At 44.0% G+C, this 23,237-nt stretch overlaps 1 protein-coding gene across 2 annotated transcripts in view; it reads right to left on the bottom strand.

Annotated features, from left to right (window-relative positions):
- phf5a (PHD finger protein 5A) overlaps positions 1-23,237 on the bottom strand; it is a 42,743-nt gene that overhangs the window by 18,328 nt on the left and 1,178 nt on the right. For both annotated transcript variants that reach the window (XM_060849307.1, XM_060849308.1), the window contains exon 2: positions 7,342-7,365. In XM_060849307.1, the coding sequence (XP_060705290.1) occupies positions 7,342-7,365 (24 nt within the window). The remainder of the gene's footprint in view (positions 1-7,341; positions 7,366-23,237) is intronic.

Raw genomic sequence — 23,237 nt, 5'->3', positions numbered from 1 at the left:
GGCTCCCACTTCAAATCACACACTTGTGAATGGAACTCAGGACAGGACAGGACTGAGTAACTCTGCAATGCCTTCCGTCAACTATCTACTGGAGATCAGACAGTTGGTGAGACACTACAGTGAACTCGAATTAGATACCAGAAATATTAACTATGCATCTCTCGGTAAAAGCTGCCAGATCTATTCAGTATTTCCTATTGTTATTTCACTGATGAACCAGCTGTTAACAAAAGTGAAGCTAATGTGCTGATTTATCCCTGACCAATAATTAACACTCAACCAAAAGATAAAAGAAATGTTCTTTCATTCTCATCGCCATGCATAAATTGATTGCTGCATTTCTGACATTACATTAGTGTCTACACCTCCAAAGTACTTCGTTGACTTTAAATGCTTTGGTAGTCGAGGCCACATAGGTTGGATAAAAATGCAAGCCCTTTCCTCTCTCTCCTTGCTCTGGTATTCATAGAAAGCAATGGAGGGGTTAAGCCATCATTAACTTTCCCCTACTCAGTATGTAATACAAGTGTCAGGAAGGGTACACCCAGAAAAAGATACTTAAGGTTGAAAAAAAATCTTTCATTCTACGAGGAAATTGGGACATAAATATGCCTGATGAGGAAAGCGAGAGGAGCCAGAAAAGGCAGGGAACTAGAAAACAAAAATAAAACCATTCACAGCTAACATATTGTTCTTGACTTTCTTGAGATCATGATTACTCCATTGGTCACATCCACTCAGTGATGCTACCAGGAATGGCATGAAGTTACCAGCTATAGGAAAGTGTTCGACAGCATAGTAAAGCTTCTCATTATGCTTCAAGAAATGTTCAGATTAAACGCAACATGAGGCTTCATTAGAGATTAGTGCAGATGATCAAAGGCATGAGGAAATGAATTGCATTCGTATAGGTCTTTGATGACGACAGGATACCCCAAAGCACTTTACACTAAATGAAGTACTCTTTGAAGTGGATACGCTGCTGTAATCTAGGAAATGTAGCAGTCAATTAGCTCACAGTAAGATCCCACAAATAGCGATGTGATAAATGATCAGATAATCTGTTCTTGTAATACAAAGGGATTCATACTGATGTGGACACAGGGTGAATAACCCCCATTCTTTTTCCAAATGGGAGATCTTTTACATCCACCCAACAGTGAAGCTAGCGCTGCAGTTTACCGTCTCACCAAAAGACAGTACTCCAACTTGAAGCACACTCTCAGTAAAGCCATTGGAATGTCAACTTTTGACTTGCATACTTAGGTCCCAGAGTGGAATTTGAAGCCACATCTTCCTGACTTGATGCTAAGAGCACTACCCTCTAAGTCACACCTAAAAATTCAGTGAAAGACTTTAGTTTTCAGGAAAACAGGAGAGGAAGACAGAGGAATGGAGTTCCACAGTATGGGACCAAGAAAACTGAAGGGTGTTGACTTGTTGGGCTGAAGGGCCTGTTTCCACACTGCAGGGGAATCTAATCTAATCTATCTGGACTCTGACCCCACAGCTATCTGTGGCAATGAGTTCCAAAGACCATCAAACCTCAAGAAAATTCCTCAGTTCAGTCTTGAATTGGTGCACCTTTATTCTAAGACTATGCCCTGTGATTCTAGACTCTCCCATGAGGGGTAACATCCTCTCAACAATTACTCTGTGAAGCCCCTAAAAGAATCCTAGACAGTAAATCTGCTGCATCCTCAAAAATCACAAATTTGCCTATCTACGTTAAAACATAAGAAACAAAAATCACATACCTGAGATTTTTAACATATCTTTAAATAAGCTCCGCATCTTAAATTTTGTTATTTGCAAAGATTCTCAGGAATGTAGCCCTCGCAAATACAGAGAAATGGCTACATGTTTCAATGAGATCACCTCTCATTCTTCTAAACTGCAATGAGTCAAGTTGCAATCTGTTCAAATCTTGCTTATAAGACAATCCCTTCACACCAGGGATCATTCTAATGAACCTTCTCTGAACTACCTCCAACAAAACAATATTTTAACTTAAATAAGGGGACCAGACTGCTCATACTACTCCAGATGCGGTCTCACCTGCCGCTCGTACAGAGAGACTTCTTTCATTATACTCCAAGTCCCTTAAAATAAGGGCCAACATTCCATTAACCTTCCCGAGTAGCTGCTGCACCCATGTGCTAATTCAGAGTTTCATAACATCTGTAACATCTCACAAAGAATCCTTAGACAGCACCTTCCAAATCCAAGACTAGGGTAAGAGACATAAGGGACCACTTGTATGTTTGCCCCTAAACCACACACATTGGAAGTAGGTTGCCATTACTTCACAGTCAATGGGTCAAAGCCCCAGAACTCCCTTCATAACAGCACTCTAGTTGTACCTAGATCACATGATTGCAGTTTTTCAAGGCGGCAGCTCATTATCATCTTCTAAAGAAGAATTATGGATTGGCATGAATCCCAGTTTAGCCAGCAACACCCACAACCCATGAATAACATTTTTATAAAAATCACAAATTTTTAAAAAAATGTTAATAGAAAACAGCCACACATTAAGATAGTCTGCACAAGAACAAGTTAGATTTTTGCTACAACCTATAGGATTTCAAAAGTGTCCGCATCTACTAACCATCCACTCGTGGTACTATAAATTCAACTATAAACCCTGTCAGTGCCATCTATGTCATATGGAATCATTGCAGCATAGATGGGAGGGGGCCATGAACTAGTTCACTCAAAAATATTCTTACAAATATGGGCACAGGAATTTATAACAGCAATACAAATTCAAAAGACACTGCTTCACTCGAAGGCTGAAATTGGCTCAATCGGTACATTAAATAAATCCAATTACAATGCAGCAATGATCTTTAGTCACAGTGACAGCAATAATAGAATGCTAACTCTCAAAGCCACGAACCAGGATTGTACATCTGTGCACACTGATAAGCAGGTACGAAGATATGGGCCAGGTGGAGCTGTGGCTTTTTGCACTCATGCCAACAGTCAAGATTACTTGGGACAATCACTTCAGTAATGTACCGGAGAACGTGCCACTTCCTATGGGACAACACTTGGCAAGAAGCACCAGTCAGAAGTTTTCAACATTCAGCTAAATAATCGAACAGGGTGGATTGAGTCTCTTCGACGTTTAGCTGAAGGACAATGAAACATTTAAGTGTTGGCCCAAACTTTTAACATAAATTACTTACTCTAATCTGACTGCTACAAAACTTCCAATATGTCCCTCACAATGTCCCAGCATGGTCTTTCCAGTCTTGCTTCACCATTTAAAAAAATTAATGCTATTCTGAACCACAAGTCCATAATCTCATACCTCACCTCTCAGTCTCAATTGTTCACTCTTCAATTGACCCAGTATTCATGTCCGAGATCTGACATTCCATATTTCTATTGGTCTTGCAATGAAAAGCACTTCTGGATTCCCCCCTTAAAATGGTCCAGCTTTAATTTCAAAAGTGCTTTTGCCTCATTCTTAGTTTCTCTGTCAGAGGAAGCAGTTTCTCTCAATTTATTCTCCAAAAATGATTTTCATGTTTAAAACATCAACTGTCTGATACTCAGAAGATTAAAAGCCAACCTTACCCAATCTGTTCTCATAATTAGACACTCTTGGCTTCTATCATTCTGGTCTGAATGTGATGCATCATCGCCAAGGCCACTATACCCTTCCCGTTGCCAAAAACTGAATGCAGTATGGCAAATCATTTTTCTCCCCCTTTAACTCTAGCCCTCTGAAGTTGTCATAGTCAATTAACAGTCAACCACATTGGTCTGATGTCACATCTAGACCAGACTGGGTAAGGATGGCAGATTTCCTTCTCTGAAGGACCATGAACCTGATGGGCATTTATGGCACAATGGCCATTTCATTCACCAATATGGCTGGCTGGCTTTACATCCCTTATTGATTAAATATAAAATCCAGCAGCTGCTGTGGTGGAATTTGAACCCAGATCTGCCAAAGCATTACGCTGTGCCTCTGGATTGCTAGACCAGTGATATAATCACTATTTAGTTGTCTCCCTGAGCCTGACTAAAGTTCAGTACAACATCCTCCCAGTGTAATCCAGTGCCCTCTGGAAGTAAAGGCCATGGCACACTAGCTAACTTATATTAGGGATCTGCCAAACAAACCTGTGGAATTCTTGACCACAAAGAGGGTGGCACAGTGGCTTAGCGGTTAGCACTGCTGCCTCACAGTGACCCAGGTTCGATTCAAGCCTTGGGTAACTGTCTGTGTAGAGTTTACACATTCTCCCAGTGTTTGTGTGGGTTTCCTCTGGTTTCCTCCACAATCGAAAGATGTGCCAGTCAGGTGAATTGGTCATACTAAATTGCCCACAGTACGAGGTGTTTTAGTCAGAGGGAAATGGGTCTGGGTGGATCACTCTTCGGAGATTTGGTGTGGACCCGTTGGGCCGAATGGCCTATTCCCACACTGTCGGGAAATCTAATCAAAAAGCTGCTGGGCCCAATTTGTTAGATACATTGAAGAGGAAGCTAGATGTGGCTCAGGGAATCAAGGGGTACGGAGAGAAAGTGGGAGTGCGATACTGAAGTTGCATGATCAGCCATGATCGTATTGGACGGTGGTGCAGGCTCGAAGGGCCAAATGGCCTATCCCTGTGCCTATTCTCTCTGTAAATGTAAGTATCAAATGATGTTTGCTGGGCTCCTGAATCAGCTTTCGGAAAACATTCTGCTTGATCTTTTAAGCTTCAAAGCAGGTAATCTCGCACTTGTCCAAATCGAGGTTCACCTGCCACAGCGCTTCCTATCCATCGGCTGTCAGTGTTCAATTGCAATTTCCCGCCCCTCCCCCACTCAAACAACAAGCTATCAGTACAATTTCAATTGGGAGTGACATGGGCCAGACAGGTGGCAGGTAGATAAGCAGGAATAAAAAAAAAGGAGCTAATAGTGAAGTCCCATGACAATGCCAAAACACACCAAGAGGAATGATAGATAAGGATACTCCACAGACATTTGAAAGTAGCAGTCGTAAATAAGTAATCATCCTGTGCTATTTTATTTCGAAACATTAACTGTACAGTCCCGGTCATTTGTTTATCCCTGAGAAATAAGTAACAGGACTTGACGATAGTTTTTAAAAACTAAGTGCAGTACCAAGTATCAGCTAGAGCTGCAACTCACTGTGGGAGGGGGAAGAAAATGTTGAGCAAATCAGCTGTTTGCAGCCTCAGCTAAAAGAGCACATGCACGTTATCCAAAAAATGTAATTAACACCATAAATAATGAGTGGAATAAATTTTTTTTATAGGACTTCATTCAAGCAGAGGTAGTGAAGCAGCATTGGATTGGGGCACTTTTAAAAAAACATTTTAACAAATCAACTCAGGAAAACCAGGGTGCACAAAATCATGCAAAAGAAATGATTTACTTTTAGTATAAAAATGTTAATAAAAGCAGACAATGTTTTACTGAAGCAAGGGGGTACAAGGTTAGGAGGGTGAAGAGAAAGAGGAACACATGAAGATGCAGAGGGGGCTTTGCAGGGTAAATGCTGAGACGACATCAACATTAGGAAGCGTTAGGGAAGGCAGATATGAAATCAGTTAAGCAGGTAGGTTTTGAAGTTGCTGCATGATGAAACAAAAGGGGAGGGACGGGGCAGCTAGGCCTTTCGATTAGAGTACTGCTACTTGTGGTAGAGAAGGGTCATGGAGGATGCACAGGAGACCAGAGATTGAGGAGCAAGCCTGAGAACGGCAGTGTTTTCAAGAGTTCCCGTCACTGACTGTGTTAGAGGTCATCACAGCTTATGAATGCCTAGCTCAAAGCTGACTTAAGTGCCCCTCACTGACTAAACGCTTTGCTCCTCTGCTTATGTGCCCTATTTCCTTTTATCCCGTCCCCCAAAACATCCTTATTCTTGATATGTGGCCATCACTGGTTGCACCTGCATTCATTACCTTACGTGCCCTTGAGAGTCAACACCAAGATGGCCACTACAACACCAAAATAATTTGGCAAGGAGAAAAACAGTTCCAAGGTAACAGCCGTATGAAATGTTTCTTCACTTTCACCTCATCAATAGGAAAAGGCAAAGGGAGAAGAGACAGAGAGAGCAAGAGCGAAAGAAAAAGACAGAAATAAATGTGGAACCAAGGATGAGGACTTTGACGTCAACAGGGAGGAATATGGGCATTGTGGGCGATAAACAAAAGAGCAACAGGTAAAACAGGGCTGTGTATAATCTAGGGTACGGGTACTAAAAATGTGGACTATTGGAATTTGTGAACTGTAAAACTCAAGCTGCTAGCAAACAATTACAGCAAAAGAGTTTTAGACAGCAACACTGTAGGAAGAGCATGGTGAAGATCACAAGAGACAGACTGTATTATGGAGCCAGTTAGATTAATAAATCTCTTCTTGCAATTGCTCCTCTGCTTCTTGCCCACTTTCCAATTGCTTTGGTGCTGGATTCTCTACCTTCCTTTACATCAACTCTATCCCATTATTTAGGGAAACGAGGTGGGATGCAGGGTAAGAACATAGGAAACGGGGGCAATACAAACAGGGCTAGGCAAATTGTGCAGTGGCCTTTAGAAAAGATGCAATGCCAGACCTGGTGAGAAGTGACTGGGTCACAATGTACAGTGTAACGTAGGTTCCTTGAACAAAAAACACAGTAGGGACAAAGGACAGGGCTGCCTGGGGACTGAAGCGATGGGAACACTGAGAACAGCCACAATGTTTAGGGCTTTTAGTTTTGAAAGCTGGGACTTTTGGTTGTGATAAGGGGGAGTTGGAAAGATAATTAAACACAGTGTATTTGAGAGTATCTAAGTGTTTCTGTGGCTGTAAAATCTGACCCATTCATTAAAAAGCAACACATCAGCACATTTCATTCCCTCAGGATATGTTGGAAACCTTCCCACACCCCACAGACATTTGCCACATTCAAAACGAATACAGTACATTTTTCTATGAAGGGGGTAATGAACCAATAATGAGACTCATTAGATTGTTTTCTATTATTCTCTTTAAAAGAGAATTTCAACTTTTTTTTTAAAAAACAGACCTAACTGTTAACAGCTCGTGATTTGGGTCACTGATGACTGTCATAAACTTTCAGCAGGTTTATGCCAGATCAGCGACCTGGAACGTGAAGCTGTGCCTTTTGCGTTCCGCACACTTTGTCCTCTCCTGCAGTTTGAGAAACAAACTCATTAGGAGCCATAAAGACCCAGCCACCCACTTGCCAACGTGTCCAATTAGGAAAAAACATGGAGAGGAACAGCAGACTGCAAAAAAAAAAAAGAAAAATGGTAACAACAAAAAAAAAGAAAATCAAAGCACAAAAATACTTACATTTCTCACACAATCGTCCAATAGCTGCAAAAGAAAGGGAAAAAAAATAAGTCAAGTCAGATAGCGATAAGCACATGGCAATATAATTGTATCTTCTTTTGGCAAGACTGTTTAAGAAATGTATCAGGGACATTTTATCGAGGATACAAGTTCAGTCAGGCAACTGAGGGAGCATGTAGGGAGTGAAGAGAGAATATTCCTACTCTGCACTTATTTACATCAATGCAAATCGTGAATGTCAGAAATTTTCCCAGGATAAGGTGTTCCATCTGTATTTTAACTTCTCTTACATCAGTGATCTAGATGTAACATAGCATGGGATAAACTTTCGACATGAGTTGTCACCATCAGTTACATAAGCAAATAGAAACAAGGAAGGAGACCAAATCCTAGGGTTGAGACAGAGCACCCAATGTGACTGTCCTTCCAACTGTGGCCTTTTCAGAATAACACTGACGATAGTACCAGAGCAAGAAAAATCATAGTATAGTTGGAACTGAAGAGTGAGAGTTTGGGTTTCAGCAATCAAGCTCGAGCAGCATGGGGGATAGGGAGGAAAGAGGGTGTGGAGCCAAGCCATCAGCTGAACTCTAACCACCAACTGTAATTACCTCCAGGTTCCTTAACCCATTCTAAAACATTGCAGCCTTCAAATGGAACAATGGAAGCTGCCTCACTGCAGTTTAACTCCCATTAAATGCACAAGAATTAAATGCAATTTCATTAGACGGTTGCCAGAGATAAAAAATACTGGCTTGGCTCCACACCCTCTTTCCTCCCTATCCCCCATGCCACTCGAGCTGGATTGCTGAAACCCTCACTCTCACTCTTCAATTCGAATGGCGGAGATTGAAGTCGAAGTTGGCTAAATGCTTCGAAAAGAAGGCTGGGCACAGAAAGCAGATAGAAGTTTCCACCAATTAAATCCCTCCATTACTCTTCCAGCCCCACAATTCCCAGATCTCCGTTGCTTTTGCCTCTTATTGTATCCCTTCTGCTTCACATCAAAGTTAGCACCTGTGCTGTCAGCTGTCTTGCATTTTACAGCTCCATCCCAGAAAAGTTGAGCCATCCTGCAACACTCGAAAAATCCAGTTCTTCCAACAAGCTATTAATTTTCGTCAGTTTATTTAATGAGCAAAACCGTTCAAAACACATACACTACATAACATGGTTTTATAAAGAGAGAGGCAGATTAGATAAAAGTTACTGCTTGCAGGGAAGCAAAGTCATTAAGAATTTTTCACTTCCCAGCAAAGAGAGAGACACCCATTGAAGAAAGCATCTCCATTCTCTCCCTAACAGTCACTGTTCCAAATGGTGCACAAGGACAACGTGTCAATTATTCTCTCCACCAGAACCCAAAGGACAAAGTACAAGTACATTGCATTCCAAGAAACGGTGAAGGCGGCAATGACTCAACCTACCCCTGGGGATGATACAACACAAGACATTCAGCCCAGCATGCCAGTGAAGGTCTTTGTAACAACGATCCAATTAGCCCCGCCCCACTGCTCCTACCCAGAGCCGTGGAAAATTTAACGACCTTAAGTCATGGAGCTATACAGTATAGAAACAGACCCTTCCCACGCTCCTGATCTTCGGGCACCCGGTACGGAGGAGGGAGGGCAGGTCTGAAGACATCCTCGCGGGTCTGCTCCTGGGCCTAGTCAAACTGGCCATAAACAGGTCCAGGCAGCGGGCCATGGAGGGGGTCGTGAGGGCCGACTGCCTGACCCTCTTCCGCGGTTACGTTAGAGCCCGGGTGTCCTTGGAGAAGGAGCACGCGGTGTCCACCAACACCCTGGAGTTGTTCAGGGAGAGGTGGGCGCCGCAGGGAGTGGACTGCATCATTTCCCCCTCCAACTCTATTTTGATTTAGTCCCTGCCCTCCCCTTCACTGTTTGATCACACAGCATTGCCCTTTGATGTGAAGGGCACTGCTTGTCACTGGCCACTCGGGTGTTTCGTTTCTTCCTGGTGGTGGAAATTAAATAAAGATTTGTGCACTGTGTGTGTCTCTCACTGCCTCTCACACCTGCGCGCGCACACACACACCCCATGGGTGCTGGGGGAAAAAAAAAGAAAAAAAAGGAGAAAATAGAAACAGACCCTTTGGAACAACTCGTCCATGTTGACCAGATATCTTAAATTAATCTAGTCCCAACTGCCAGCATTTGGTCCATATCCCTCTAATTCCTTCCTATTCATATAGCCATCCAGATGCCTTTTAAATGTTGTCATTGTACCAGCCTCCATCACTTCCTCTGGCAGCTCATTCCACACGCGCACCACCCTCTGTGTGAAAATGTTGCTCCTTAGGGCCCTTTTAAACCTTTTCCATCTCACCTTAAGCCTCTGCCCTGTAGTTCTGGACGAGCCCACCCTAGGGAAAAGACCTTAACTATTCACCCCATCCATTCTCCTCCCAATTTTATAAACCTCGAAGGTCACCCTTCAGCTGCTGACGCTCCAGGGAAAACAGCCACAATCTATTCAGCATCTCCCTGTAGCTCAAAACCTGCAAACCTGGCAACATCCTTGCAAATCTTTACTGAACTCTTTCAAGTTGCACAACATCTTTTCTGTAGCAGGGAGACAAGAATTGAATGCAATATTCCAAAAGTGGCTGAACCAATGTCCTATGCAGTCACAGCTTGATCTCCCAACTCCCTTAACTCAATGCTCTGATCAATAAAGGTGAGAAAGTGAGAATTGCAGATGCTGGAGATCAGAGTCAAGAGGGTGGCGCTGGAAAAGCACAGATCAGGCAGCATCAATGCTTCAGGCATAAGCTCTTCATCCGGAATGATGCTCGGGGGCCAGGGTGTTGAGATAAACAGGAGTGGGATGGGGCTGGGGCGAAGTTCACTGGGAATGTGATAGGTCGATGAAGGTGAGGGGAACACAGTGAGAGTTTGGTGAGGAGGGTGGAGCAGAAAGGTGGGAAGAGAAATGGTCAGGTCAAGAGGGCAGAGAGGTGTTGGAGGCTTGCGACTGGGATAAAGTGGGGCTAGGGGAAATGAGCAGACTGGTGAAATCCCCATTGATCCCGTGTGGGTGCAGGATCCCAAGGTAGAAGGTGAGGGGTTCTTCCTCCAGACATTGGATGGTTAGGGATCGGCAATGGAGGCAGTTCAGGACTTGCATGTGCTTGGTGGAGTGGGAGGGGGAGTTGAAGTGTTCGGCCATGGGGTGGTGAGGTTGGTTGGTGCAGGTGTCCCAGAGATGTTCTCTGAAATGATCTGCAAGTTGGCATCTTGCCTCCCTGTTGGAGAGGAGACTACATCAGGTGCAATGGGTGCAGTAGATGATGTGTGTTGAAGTACAGGTAAATTCCTGTTGGATGGGGAAGGATCTCTTGGGGCCTTGGATGGAGGTAAGGGGGAAGGTGTGGGTACAGTTTGCACTTCTTGCATTGGCAGGGGAAGGTGCCAAGAGTGGGGTGCAGGCTGGTGGGGGGGGGGGGGGGGGGGGGGGGGGGGGGGGGGCATGGATCTGACAAGGGAGTCGCAGAGGGACCAGTCTCAAATGCAGATAGGGGTGGGGGAGGGGGAATATATCTCTAGGTGGTGGAAAATGATGTGATTTATCTGGAAGTTGATGGGGTGGAAGGCTAGGACTAGGAACCGAGGGATCGGGGGGGGGGGATCTGTCCTTGCTGCAACTGGACAGGTGGGGTTCAGGGGCAAAGGTGCAGGAAGTGGAGGATAACATGTCACCTGCTGTATCCATTGCATCCAATGTGGTCTCCTCTACATTGGGGAGACAGGACACCAACCTGCAGATCATTTCAGAGAACATCTCTGGGACATCCACACCAACCAACCCCAGCAGCCTGTGACTGAACACTTCAACTCCTCCTCCACCCACTCCACCAAGGATATACAGGTCTTGGGCCTTCTCCATTGTCAATCCCTAACCACCTGACGCCTGGAGGAAGAACACCTCATCTTCCGCCTCAGGACCCTGCAACCACATGGGATTAATGTGGATTTCACCAGCTTTTTTCATTTCCCCTCCCCCCACCTTATCCCAGATCCAACCTTCCAACTCAGCATCACCCTATTGAACTGTCCTACCCGTCCATCTTTCTTACTACCTATTTGCTCCACCCTCCTCTCTAACCTATCACTTTCATCCCCACCTTCATCGACCTATTGCATTCCAAGCCACCTTACTCTCCCATCCAACCCACCATCCCATTTACCTCTCAGCTTCCCCTCCCCCCCACCAACAAGCCTCATTCCTGATGCAGGGCTTATGCCGGAAATGTCGATTGAGGAGGCTGCCTCAACTGCTATGCGTTTCCAGCACCACTCTCTTGACTCTGACCAATAAAGGCGAGCATACCAAACGCTGCACATCCCTGGACACTATGTGGCAATTTAGCATGGCAAATCCAACTGAGCTGCACATCTTCGGAGTCAACTGATGTTCCCTCTACGCCCATGTTGACTGATTGGTTTAGCAATGCCATTCTCAGCACTGACTTGCAGTTTCAGAAGTCAGTACAATTCGTGGACAAGAGAAAAAAATTGGATGGAATGTAGGCCTGAACTCACTACACGTTTTGACTCTCCTTTCAATAAAATATATAGTTACCTCCCATATAAAATATTTATTAATTGACCTTGCTTCTACCACCCTCTGGAGGGAGAGAATTCCACACTCCAAAACAAAAAGAATTCTCATCTCCATCCTCAATGGGAAACCTATTTTTATACTGTACCCTTAGTTCTCATCTCTCTTGTCTTACAAGGAGAAACATTTTTTCTGCATTTATTCTGTCAAGTTCTCTTGAGATATTATGCTTCATACGATTACGATTCTTTGAGGTTTAACGAATACACACCCAATCTGTCCAATTAAGATAGTTGTCCCATTCCAGGCATTCGAGTGAACCTTCTCTGGATGCTTCTAATGCAAGTATGCAATTGTTAAATGAGATGACCAAAATTGTATACAGCACTCGCAGTGTGATCTTACCATTGCCTCATACAACTGATTAAAACATCCCTACTTTTGTACTCAAGGTCCCTTGAAATATGACATTCCTTTTCCTTTCCTAATCACTTGCTGTACCTGCATCCTAACTTTCTCAGTGTCATGTACCAGGGCCCCAAATCCCCCCTGTGTCTTCAAGTTCTGCAAACTCTGTTTAAACAATATGCAGCTTTTCTACTCTTCCTGCAGAAGAAATATTTCTTAAGTGTGTACAAGACCATTTTCTGATTCGGTATGTGGATGTACCTACTAGAGAAGGTGCAAAACTTGACCTACTCTTGGGAAATAAGGCAGGACAGGTGACTGAGGTGTCAGTGGGGGAGCACTTTGGGGCCAGCGACCACAATTCTATTCGTTTTAAAATAGTGATGGAAAAGGATAGACCAGATCTAAAAGTTGAAGTTCTAAATTGGAGAAAGGCCAATTTTGACAGTATTAGGCAAGAACTTTCAAAAGCTGATTGGAGGCAGATGTTCACAGGTAAAGGGACAGCTGGAAAATGGGAAGCCTTCAGAAATGAGATAACAAGAATCTAGAGAAAGTATATTCCTGTCAGGGTGAAAGGGAAGCTGAAAATGTGTTGCTGGTTAAAGCACAGCAGGTTAGGCAGCATCCAAGGAACAGGAAATTCGACGTTTCGGGCATAAGCATAAGCCCGAAATGTCGAGTTTCCTGTTCCTTGGATGCTGCCTAACCTGCTGTGCTTTAACCAGCAACACATTTTCAGCTGTGATCTCCAGCATCTGCAGACCTCATTTTTTACCCACAGGGTGAAAGGGAAGGCTGGTAACTATAGGGAATGCTGGATGACTAAAGAAATTGAGGGTTTGGTTAAGAAAAAGAAGGAAGCATATGTCAGGTATAGACAGGATAGATCAAGTGAATCCTTAGAAGAGTATAAAGGAAGTAGGAGTATACCTAAGAGGGAAATCAGGAGGGCAAAACGGGGACATGAGGTAGCTTTGGCAAATAGAATTAAGGAGAATCCAAAGGGGTTTTAAAATACATTAAGGGCAAAAGGGTAACTAGGGAGAGAATAGGGCCCCTCAAAGATCAGCAAGGCAGCCTTTGTGTGGAGAAGCAGAAAATGGGGGAGATACTAAATGAATATTTTGCATCAGTATTTACTGTGGAAAAGGATATGGAAGATATAGACTGTAGGGAAATAGATGGTGACATCTTGCAAAATGTCCATATTACAGAGGAGAAAGTGCTGGATGTCTTGAAACGGTTAAAGGTGGATAAATCCTCAGGACCTGATCAGGTGTACCCGAGAACTCTGTGGGAAGCTACAGAAGTGATTGCTGGGCCTCTTGCTGAGATATTTGTATCATCGATAGTCACAGGTGAAGTGCTGGAAGACTGGAGATTGGCTAACGTGGTGCCACTGTTTAAAAAGGCTGGTAAGGACAAACCAGGGAACTATAGACCGGTGAGCCTGACCTCGGTGGTGGGCAAGTTGTTGGAGGGGATCCTGAGGAACAGGATGTACATGTATTTGGAAAGGCAAGGACTGATTCAGGATAATCAACATGGCTTTGTGCGTGGGAAATCATATCTCACAGACTTGATTGAGTTTTTTGATGAAGTAACAAAGATGATTATGAGGGCAGAGCAGTAGATGTGATCTATATGGACTTCAGTAAGGCGCTCGACAAGGTTCCCATGGGAGACTGATTAGCAAGGTTAGATCTCATGGAATACAGGGAGAACTAGCCATTTGGATGCAGAACTGGCTCAAAGGTAGAAGACAGAGGGTGGTGGTGGAGGGTTGTTTTTCAGACTGGAGGCCTGTAACCAATGGAGTGCCACAAGGATCGGTGCTGGGCCCTCTACTTTTTGTCATTTACATAAATGATTTGGATGTGACCATAAGAGGTACAGTTAGTAAGTTTGCAGATGACACCAAAAGTGGAGGTGTAGTGGACAGCAAAGAAGGTTAAAAAATGAGGTCTGCAGATGCTGGAGATCACAGCTGAAAATGTGTTGCTGGTTAAAGCATAGCAGGTTAGGCAGCATCCAAGGAATAGCAAATTCGACGTTTTGGGCATAAGCCCTTCATCAGGAAGGGCTTATGCCCAAAACGTCGAATTTCCTATTCCTTGGATGCTGCCTAACCTGCTGTGCTTTAACCAGCAACACATTTTCAGCAAAGAAGGTTACCTCAGATTACATCAGGATCTGGACCAGATGGGCCAATGGGCTGAAAAGTAGCAGATGGAATTTAATTCAGATAAATGCAAGGTGCTGCATTTTGGGAAAGCAAATCTTAGCAGGATTTATACACTTAATGGTAAGGTCCTAGGGAGTGTTGCAAATGTGTTGCTGGTTAAAGCACAGCAGGTCAGGCAGCATCCAAGGAACAGGAAATTCGATGTTTCGGGCCAGAGCCCTTCATCAGGAAGGGCTCTGGCCCGAAACTTCGAATTTCCTGTTCCTTGGATGCTGCCTGACCTGCTGTGCTTTAACCAGCAACACATTTTCAGCTCTGATCTCCAGCATCTGCAGACTTCACTTTTTACTCCTAGGGAGTGTTGCTGAACAAAGAGACCTTGGAGTGCAGGTTCATAGCTCCTTGAAAGTGGAGTCGCAGGTAGATAGGATAGTGAAAGCGGCGTTTGGTATGCTTTCCTTTATTCGTCAGAGTATTGAGTACAGGAGTTGGGAGGCCATGTTGCAGTGTACAGGTCATTGGTTAGGCCACTGTTGGAATATTGTGTGCAATTCTGGTCTCCTTCCTATCAGAAAAATGTTGTGAAACTTGAAAGGGTTCAGAAAAGATTTACAAGTATGTTGGAGGGTTGGAGAATCTGAGCTACAGGAAGAGGCTGGGGCTATTTTCCCTGGAGCGTCGGAGGCTGAGGGGTGACCTTATAGAGGTTTACAAAATTATGAAGGGCATCGATAGGATAAATAGGCAAAGTCTTTTCTCTGGGGTCTGGGAGTCCAGAACTAGAGGGCATAGATTTAGGGTGAGAGGGGAAAGATATAAAAGAGACCTAAGAGGCAACGTTTACATGCAGAGGATGGTACAGGTACGGAATGAGCTGCCAGAGGAAGTAGTGGAGGCTGGTACAATTACAACATTTAAGAGGCATTTGGATGGGTATATGAATAGGAAGGGTTTGGAGGGATATGGGCCAGGTGCTGGCAGGTGGGACTAGATTGGGTTGGGATATCTGGTCAGCATGGATGGATTGTACATCTCTATGACTCTATATAGCAATACATAATCCAAGTTATTACCTAATTGTTGAACAAAGCAAGGAAAATAATATTAAATTGCAATTACTTGCATCCAACTCAAAAGAAGCCCATGGTATATTTCCAACTCTCTCTCACTCCTTGGATAATCCTGTTGGGATTCCACCAGTGACAAAAATTTAGATCAGAACATTGCTAACATTACCGATTGACACCGCTGCAAAATTAATGGGAACACTGGCCCCGATTCTTCTGCAGTGGTGAGATTGCGGATGTACTCAAAATTTAGCTGACTGGCAAGCCAATGATAAACTCCTCCATTTTCATCTGCAATCTCAGCAGAATACGCTGCAGTGAAGGTGGTGGAAGACTGGGATTTATCCAACATGTAAACACAGTCTTGCGACTGGTACTTGTGTGAAGCCAGGTTATCATTCTTACCAAAGATGCTGCTTCTATAGGTGAAGAGAATTACTGTCTAAATTCAGACCCGTTTGGACATCACAATTCAAACATTATACTGTACATCTGAGGAGAGATTCTAAGTGTTGGTGACTGGTCACTCCTGCTCTCCAGTTTCAAATTGGCTCAAAATTTAAATTTTTTTCAAAAACTTAACTACAATCACATTACTGCCATGCGCAAGAGCCATTATTTAAAATTTGAATGACAGCAACCTTAAAATAAGAAATAATTTAGCACAACTGCAGTTAAGTGTCACAAAAATCTGCTTCATATATTCTTCACCAAAGACAAATGATGGATTAAATATTGGACTCTAAATTATTCTTCCTTTGCATCATTGGAAGGTCCCACTAATATCCCTTACCCTATCACCTTCAAAACAGTGGGCTGGAGATCCAAGATGGCGGCGACTCAGCAAGTCTGAGTTTACAGAGCTCTTCCCAAAACCTGGGTAAAGTGAGTTACTCACCCCCACCACACTTACCAAACCACCCAAAAACATTTTCTAACCTTAATTAGCTGCTTACTATTATATTTAAGTAGTTTAATATTAAGTGGATAATGAGTAAACCAAAGGGATCCCGCAGCTCTCAGAAAACAAAGACCCCTCCCCCACCCTCCTCTCCTCCGGCTGCAGCTGATGTAAAAACAGGCCTTGAAGAGATGATTGCCAGGCTGGAAACGACACTCGTCAATTTCATCGCAGAATCCAGACAGAGATGGAATGCATTCGAAGAAAAGTTACAAAAGTACAGCCAGGCTCTCGAGGAATTACAGGGCCGAGTGGAGGGGACGGAGCTAAAGGCCACGACCTCCGAGGCTGCAGCACAAACAGCTGCAGAACAGGTGCGAGCTCTGGAGCAGAGAGTCCGGGCCTTTGAAATCTACATGGATGACCTGGATAATAGAAATCGGAGAAAGAATATCCGTCTTCTGGGCCTCCCTGAACAAGAAGAGAAGGGACAGTTAGCAGTATTTCTGGAGCGATGGTTGCCCAAGCTTTTAAACCTGGGGGCTGAAACTGACCAGGTAAGGGTGGAGTGGGCCTACCGGGTCGCAGCACGCGGATCTGGCCCAAACCAGCGTCCACGCCCGGTCCTGTTCCGGCTGCAGAGTTATAGGGAGAGGCAGATACTCCTGGATGCCTCCAGAAATCTTGGAAAGGATCCTAAAGCTATGATTCATGAAGGATCCAAGATTACGTTATTTCAGGACTTCTCCCCGGCTTTGGCACGAAGGAGGAAGGCGTTTGATGAGGTGAAGAAATGTCTAAGGAACTTAAATATTCAATACACCTTACGCTACCCAGCGACGTTATGCTTTACCCACGAAGGATCCGAGTATAATTTTAGATCACCAGAAGAGGCTAAGGAACTTTTAGACTCGTTTAAATAAATCGTAAGAGACAATTTATGTTGGCTTGCCTCTTCCACACTCCGTGGGGAGAAATGGATACTTTACTTTACTTTTGCTTCTGGGAGCAGGGTTGTCTTCTCTTGCTATTTTATGTTATTATACTTAACTGTAATTTGTTGGAGTTGTAATTTTATAGTTATGTGTGTTTGTACGTGGCATTGATGCTATCAGATATACTCAGGTATGGGTGGGGTGGGGAGGGGTGGGGGTGGGGCGCTCACTGTCAACTCTAGCTCGGTATTATATCTAAATCCTATTAAGGAGCGCCCGGGTTAAGGGTGGGACACTGTTTGGGAGAGGATATGGTGGACCTTTAGAAAGGAAGTAAGGCCCCCTGAGAACAAGGGGGAGGATCTCCATTCAAACATGTTTTATTTTTTTTTGTTCTTATTGTTTGGAAATAGTTTCCTTTTTATTATACTGTTACGAGTGTATTAGAGAACATTTTCTCTTGTTTGAAGGATGTAAGTGACTCAACTATACACTCTGGATAATTGTGGATTAGATTAGTAGTTAACTGAGTTTCATTGTTTTTCTTTCTTCTTTAGTATCATTCCTTTGAATTTTGATGATTATATATTTAAGATCTATTTTTATATTAATGTTTGTGCTTGAAAGTTCTGTTTATTTTTGTAAATCTGTCAAAATATTAAATTTCTAATAAAAATATCTTTAAAAAAAAACAGTGGGCTAGCCCAGGTTTAGTGAATATAGGACAGTGTGCCAAGTGGCTCAGTAGTTAGCAGTGCTGTTTCACAGCACCAGGGACCCAAGTTCCATTCATCCCCCGTGTCCGCGTAGGTTTTTCTCTGGCTGCTCCAGTTTCCTCCCACAGTCCAAAAACATGCAGGTTAGGTGGATTGGCCATGTCAAATTGTCCATAGTGCCCAAGAATGTGGAGATTAGGTGGATTAGCCATGAGAAATGCAGGGCTATACAGAGGGGTGGGTCTGCATGGGATGCTGCTCAGAGGACTTGATGGGCAAAACAGCCTGCTTCCACACTGAGGATTCAATGGCTCCCTGAGCAGCAAGATAGGAGGTTACTCAAGTCTTCCTCTTGCCACTAATGAACTATTTGATATCCAGCAACGTGCAACATCTGTAAGATGTACTACATGAATTCACCAAGGCTCCTTCAACAGCACCTTCCAAACCTGCAACCTCTCTCATTTAGAAAAACAGACAGCAGAGGCAAGGAAAGACTACCACATGCAAGTTCTTGTTGAAGTCACAAACCAGTATGATTTGGATCCAGGTTGCCATTTATTTACTGTTGTTGGGTAAAGACCTCTCTTCTTATCCACACTCTGGGGACACTTAAACCACAGAGCACAGAGATTCAATTCTTTGACATTTATCATCACTCAAAATTGCCCTTGACCTTTCCAGCAAAGCCAACATGCCTTGAACAAATAATTACAGATGCACTAACTGCATAGCAAAAGTGCTCAGGAAAACCTAGGCCAAGAGTTAAACCTGATATGTCGCTCTGCAATACAAACCTGCTTAGTCACAATCAAAAACCTTCATTCTCCCTGAACTGGAGAACACATGAGCAAAGCATATATTTCATATTATACTCAACACATCACCAAGTTTTGACCTGCATAAGTGGAGACAAGAGTCATCAATAAAATTCTGAAGGTTACAGCAAGAAATGAACCTTCCAGATGTTGATAATTTCATATTAGTTGCATTTCCAATATATAAAAGGATTTTTTTCCCAATCTCTTTCAAATCTAAAATTTATCACACATTTGCTATTCCAAACTTGAGGGACTGTCCTGGTGCAGCCGTTACTGCAATTTATCAATGTCCCTCTCTACACAAGCCAGAAACTCGTGATCATCATAACAAAAACATGAAGGCAATGATGACTATTTAGCAGAAATTGCTCTATGGCCAACCCAGCTGGAGCCACTTCTTTGAAAGAGAGATCAGATTGGTTCCAGTCTTCTGCTCCTCCTCCACAGTCAGCAAGTATTGATCCAATTCCCTTTTGAAAGTCATCATTGAATCTGCTTCCCCAGCCTTTAAAGGACTGCATTTCAGATCACAATGATTCACTACCCAAGACAAAAACCCGCTTGTCACCTTGTTCTTTTTTGCCTAAAATCCACGTTCTTTCGTTATCAAACCCTCAGCTGCTGGGAATGGTTACCTCTTATTTACTAGCAAGATGGTAAGTGATTTTGAACACCTCTTAATTCTTCCCAACCTTCTGTGCTCCAAGACAGACTCGGCTTTGCCACATAACCTTCTGCACATACTCCAAGGCCTTGACAATAGTGTGGTACCCCTCTGTATACAATATCCCAGATGAGGGGTATTACAAAGGTTTTCCAGCACTGCCTTGCTCTTGCACACTCTGCATTTATGAATAACACCAAGGATTCCCACATGTTGTTCTGTCACCAATGCATCTCCAGGTATTTTTTTTTCCCCCCAACCAATTGTACCATTTCATTCATAATGGGACATGTTGTGCAGGGGCTAGCATCCTTGCCTCTCAGCCAGAATCCCACAACAGCACTCAAAGGCCAAGGAAGGTGTGCTTGTATCAGGATGAGTACCAAACTACAACACACCCCAACGGCAGGCAGTAAGAACAGGAGAGATTCCCTGGAGCACCTAGCTTCAATATCAATTGCTTGAAACTACAACACGAATGTAACAATGCAAATTGCACAACAGCAGCTTGGAGATTTTGTGGAGGTGCAGGTGAATTTGCAACGGATATGGAAGGATCCCTTGGGGCCTTGGAGGGAGGTGAGGGGGGAGGTGTGGGCGCAGGTTTTGCATTTCTTGCGGTTGCAGGGAAAGGTGCCGGGAGTGGAGGCTGGGTTGGTGGGGGGGGGGGGGTGTGGACCTGACGAGGGAGTCGCAGAGGGGATATGCAAGGATCCACTGGTGCCTTGGAGGGAGGATATGGAAGGATTCATTGGGGCCTCCGCGACTCCCTCGTCAGGTCCACACCCCCCACCAACCCAACCTCCACTCCTGGCACCTTCCCCTGCAACTGCAAGAAATGCAAAACTTGCGCCCACACCTCCCCCAAGGTCCCAATGGATCCTTCCTTATCTGTTGTAAATTGACTTGCACCTCCACACATCATTTACTGTATCCGCTGCACCCGATGTGGTCTCCTCTACATTGGGGAGACAGGCCGACTACTTGCGGAATGTTTCAGGGAACACCTCTGGGACACCCGGACCAACTAACCCTACCGCCCCGTGACTGAACACTTTAACTGCCCCTCCCACTCCGCCAAGGACATGCAGGTCCTTGGCCTCCTCCATCGCCAGACCCTGACCACATGATGCCTGGAGGAAGAGCGCCTCATCTTCCGCCTAGGAACCCTCCAACCACACGGGATAAATGTAGATTTCTTCAGCTTCCTCATTTTCCCTCCCCCCACCTTATCTCAGTCCCAACCCCCGGATTCAGCACCTCCCTCTTGACTTGCAATTTTCTTCCCGATCTCTCCGCCCCCCCCCCCCCCATCCTCTCTCCGGCCTATCACCCTCACCCTCCACCTATCGTATTCCCAACACCCCTCCCCCAAATTTCCCCCCCCCCCCCCCCGCCCTATCTTTTATCTTAGCCCACTTGGCACACCAGCCTCATTCCTGAAGAAGGGCTTATGCACGAAACGTCAATTCTCCTCTGCTCAGATGCTGCCTGGAGTGCTATTGTGGACCAGTTGGTGCCAATTGCATGGGGTTCAATCCCTACTCAGTATGGGATGGATTTGGGGCCTGCTTCCTTTCCCTACTGGTAGTAAAGGTTATTATTTGTGTACAGAACCCATCTTCAGGTACAGAACAGAAATAACCGTTTTATATTGCCTCTCCCCATCCCACAAACAGAATTTCATCCGCCATGTCTCAGTCCACTTCACCAGCGGTAGGACTCCTGAGGTCTCTTACCACCTTTCTCACTGTTTATAACATTCCCAAGCTTTGCATCAGCTGCAAACATTGATACAATGCCATTTATACCCAAGAACAAGTCACTAACATACATCATAAGGGATAATTGTTCTCACACTGACCTCTAGAGGATAGCACTGTCTACTTCCCTCCAGATTACACGCTGCTGCAATTTTATAATCACTGTCAGCAGCTATAACCCACTGGACTTTAATTATGCCAAAAGGCGATTCAATATTCCACAATAAGATAAGAACATTAACATTAGGGAACAGGATTGATCCCTTCTACCCCAAGACACTGCCCAAGCATTGAATTGGGTTGTTGGTGGTTTGCACTTCATTTTTCTGCCTTGGCTTTGTATCTTTCAAAGTCAGATGTGTCCTGACATTTGTAGCCTTTTTTGGGGGTGGTTGGGAGGGGGGGAATTCCAGATTCCAACTTGGTACAACTTGGATATTCAACTTTTTTCTTTCAGCCAATTAGATTAGATGAGAATTTATGGTCCATGAAGAGACTGCAGGGAATTATAGGTCATACTGTCAAATTGGGTTTAGCATGATACAGTACAATTGGAGGCCAATCAGGCCATTGAGCTTGTTTGGTTCTTTGAAAGAGCTACCCAATTAGTTCAGTTTCTCTCTCATGTAGCAAAGTCCCAACAGATTACATCTGAATAACTCAAGGGGAATAAAAATATGGGATTTTAGCTAAAACTATACAGGACAATAATCAGACCACATCTAGAATATTGTGAAGAGTTTTGCCTCCTTTACCTAAGGAAAGATATATTGGTAGTGAAAGCAGTTCAGAGAAAGTTCTGTCAATTGATCTCTGGTATAGAGAGGTTTTCTAATGAGGATAGATCGAGTGAGGGGAGGTGATGGTCTAGTGATATTATTGCTAGACTATTAATCCAGAGACCTGGGTAATGTTCCAGAGACCAGAGTTCAAACCTGCCATGATAGATGGTAAAACTTGAATTCAGGAATCCATTGGTGATTGTCAGGAAAAGCCTACCTAATTCACTAATGTCCTTTAGGGAAGGAAAATACCATCCTTACCTGGTCTGGCCTACATGTGACTCCAGACCCACAGCAATGTGGTTAACTCTTAACTGCCCTCTGGGCAACTGGGGATGGGCAATAAATGCTGGCGCAGCCAGTGATGCCCTCATCCCGTAAATGAATTTTTAAAAAAAATTCAGCCTGCACTCAGTGGAGTGAGAAGCAATCTTATTGAAAGGTAAGATTCTTAGGAGGCTTAACAGGGTAGATGTAGAGAGCTTGTTTCCCCTTGTAGGAGTCCAGGACTATAGGGCATTTCAGAATAATGGATTACCTAGTTAGGACAGAGACAAGATGGAATAGCTTCTCTCAGAGGGTTGTGAATCTGCAGAAAGCTATGACATCTGGGTCATTATATCTCTGTCTTCAATACACAAAGATTTTTAATCAAACAGGGAGTCAAGGATTATAGGGAAAAGGCAAGAAAGTGGAGTTCAAGATTATCAGATCAACCATCATCTCATTGAATGACAGAGCAGATTCGATGAGTCAACTGACATATTTCTGCTCCTAGGTCTTATAGAAACTAAGATTTTGGCAAAAGTGTTACTCATTCCTGCCATCAGGATCAGAAATTCAACAGAAGGATGCCCGGAATAAGGTGAACTTCTGGATCAGTTGAACTCATCCAGCTAGGCTGTCTCAACAAATCAGGATTGGAATTAGTCCTTGCTGGAGCTCAAAAGCTGCAAGCATGATTAAACCATGGTTAGAAGTGCAGCTGATTGGAGACAAATTGAAGTTAATGCAGCAAGGGGAAAACAGTGGTGAGAAATGAAAAGCAGACATTACAAAGGAGTAGG

This window comes from Hemiscyllium ocellatum, chromosome 33 (genome assembly GCF_020745735.1).
Source record: "Hemiscyllium ocellatum isolate sHemOce1 chromosome 33, sHemOce1.pat.X.cur, whole genome shotgun sequence".
In the NCBI taxonomy this organism is placed as follows: Eukaryota; Metazoa; Chordata; class Chondrichthyes; order Orectolobiformes; family Hemiscylliidae; genus Hemiscyllium; species Hemiscyllium ocellatum.
This window is presented reverse-complemented; position numbering and strand designations above follow the sequence as displayed.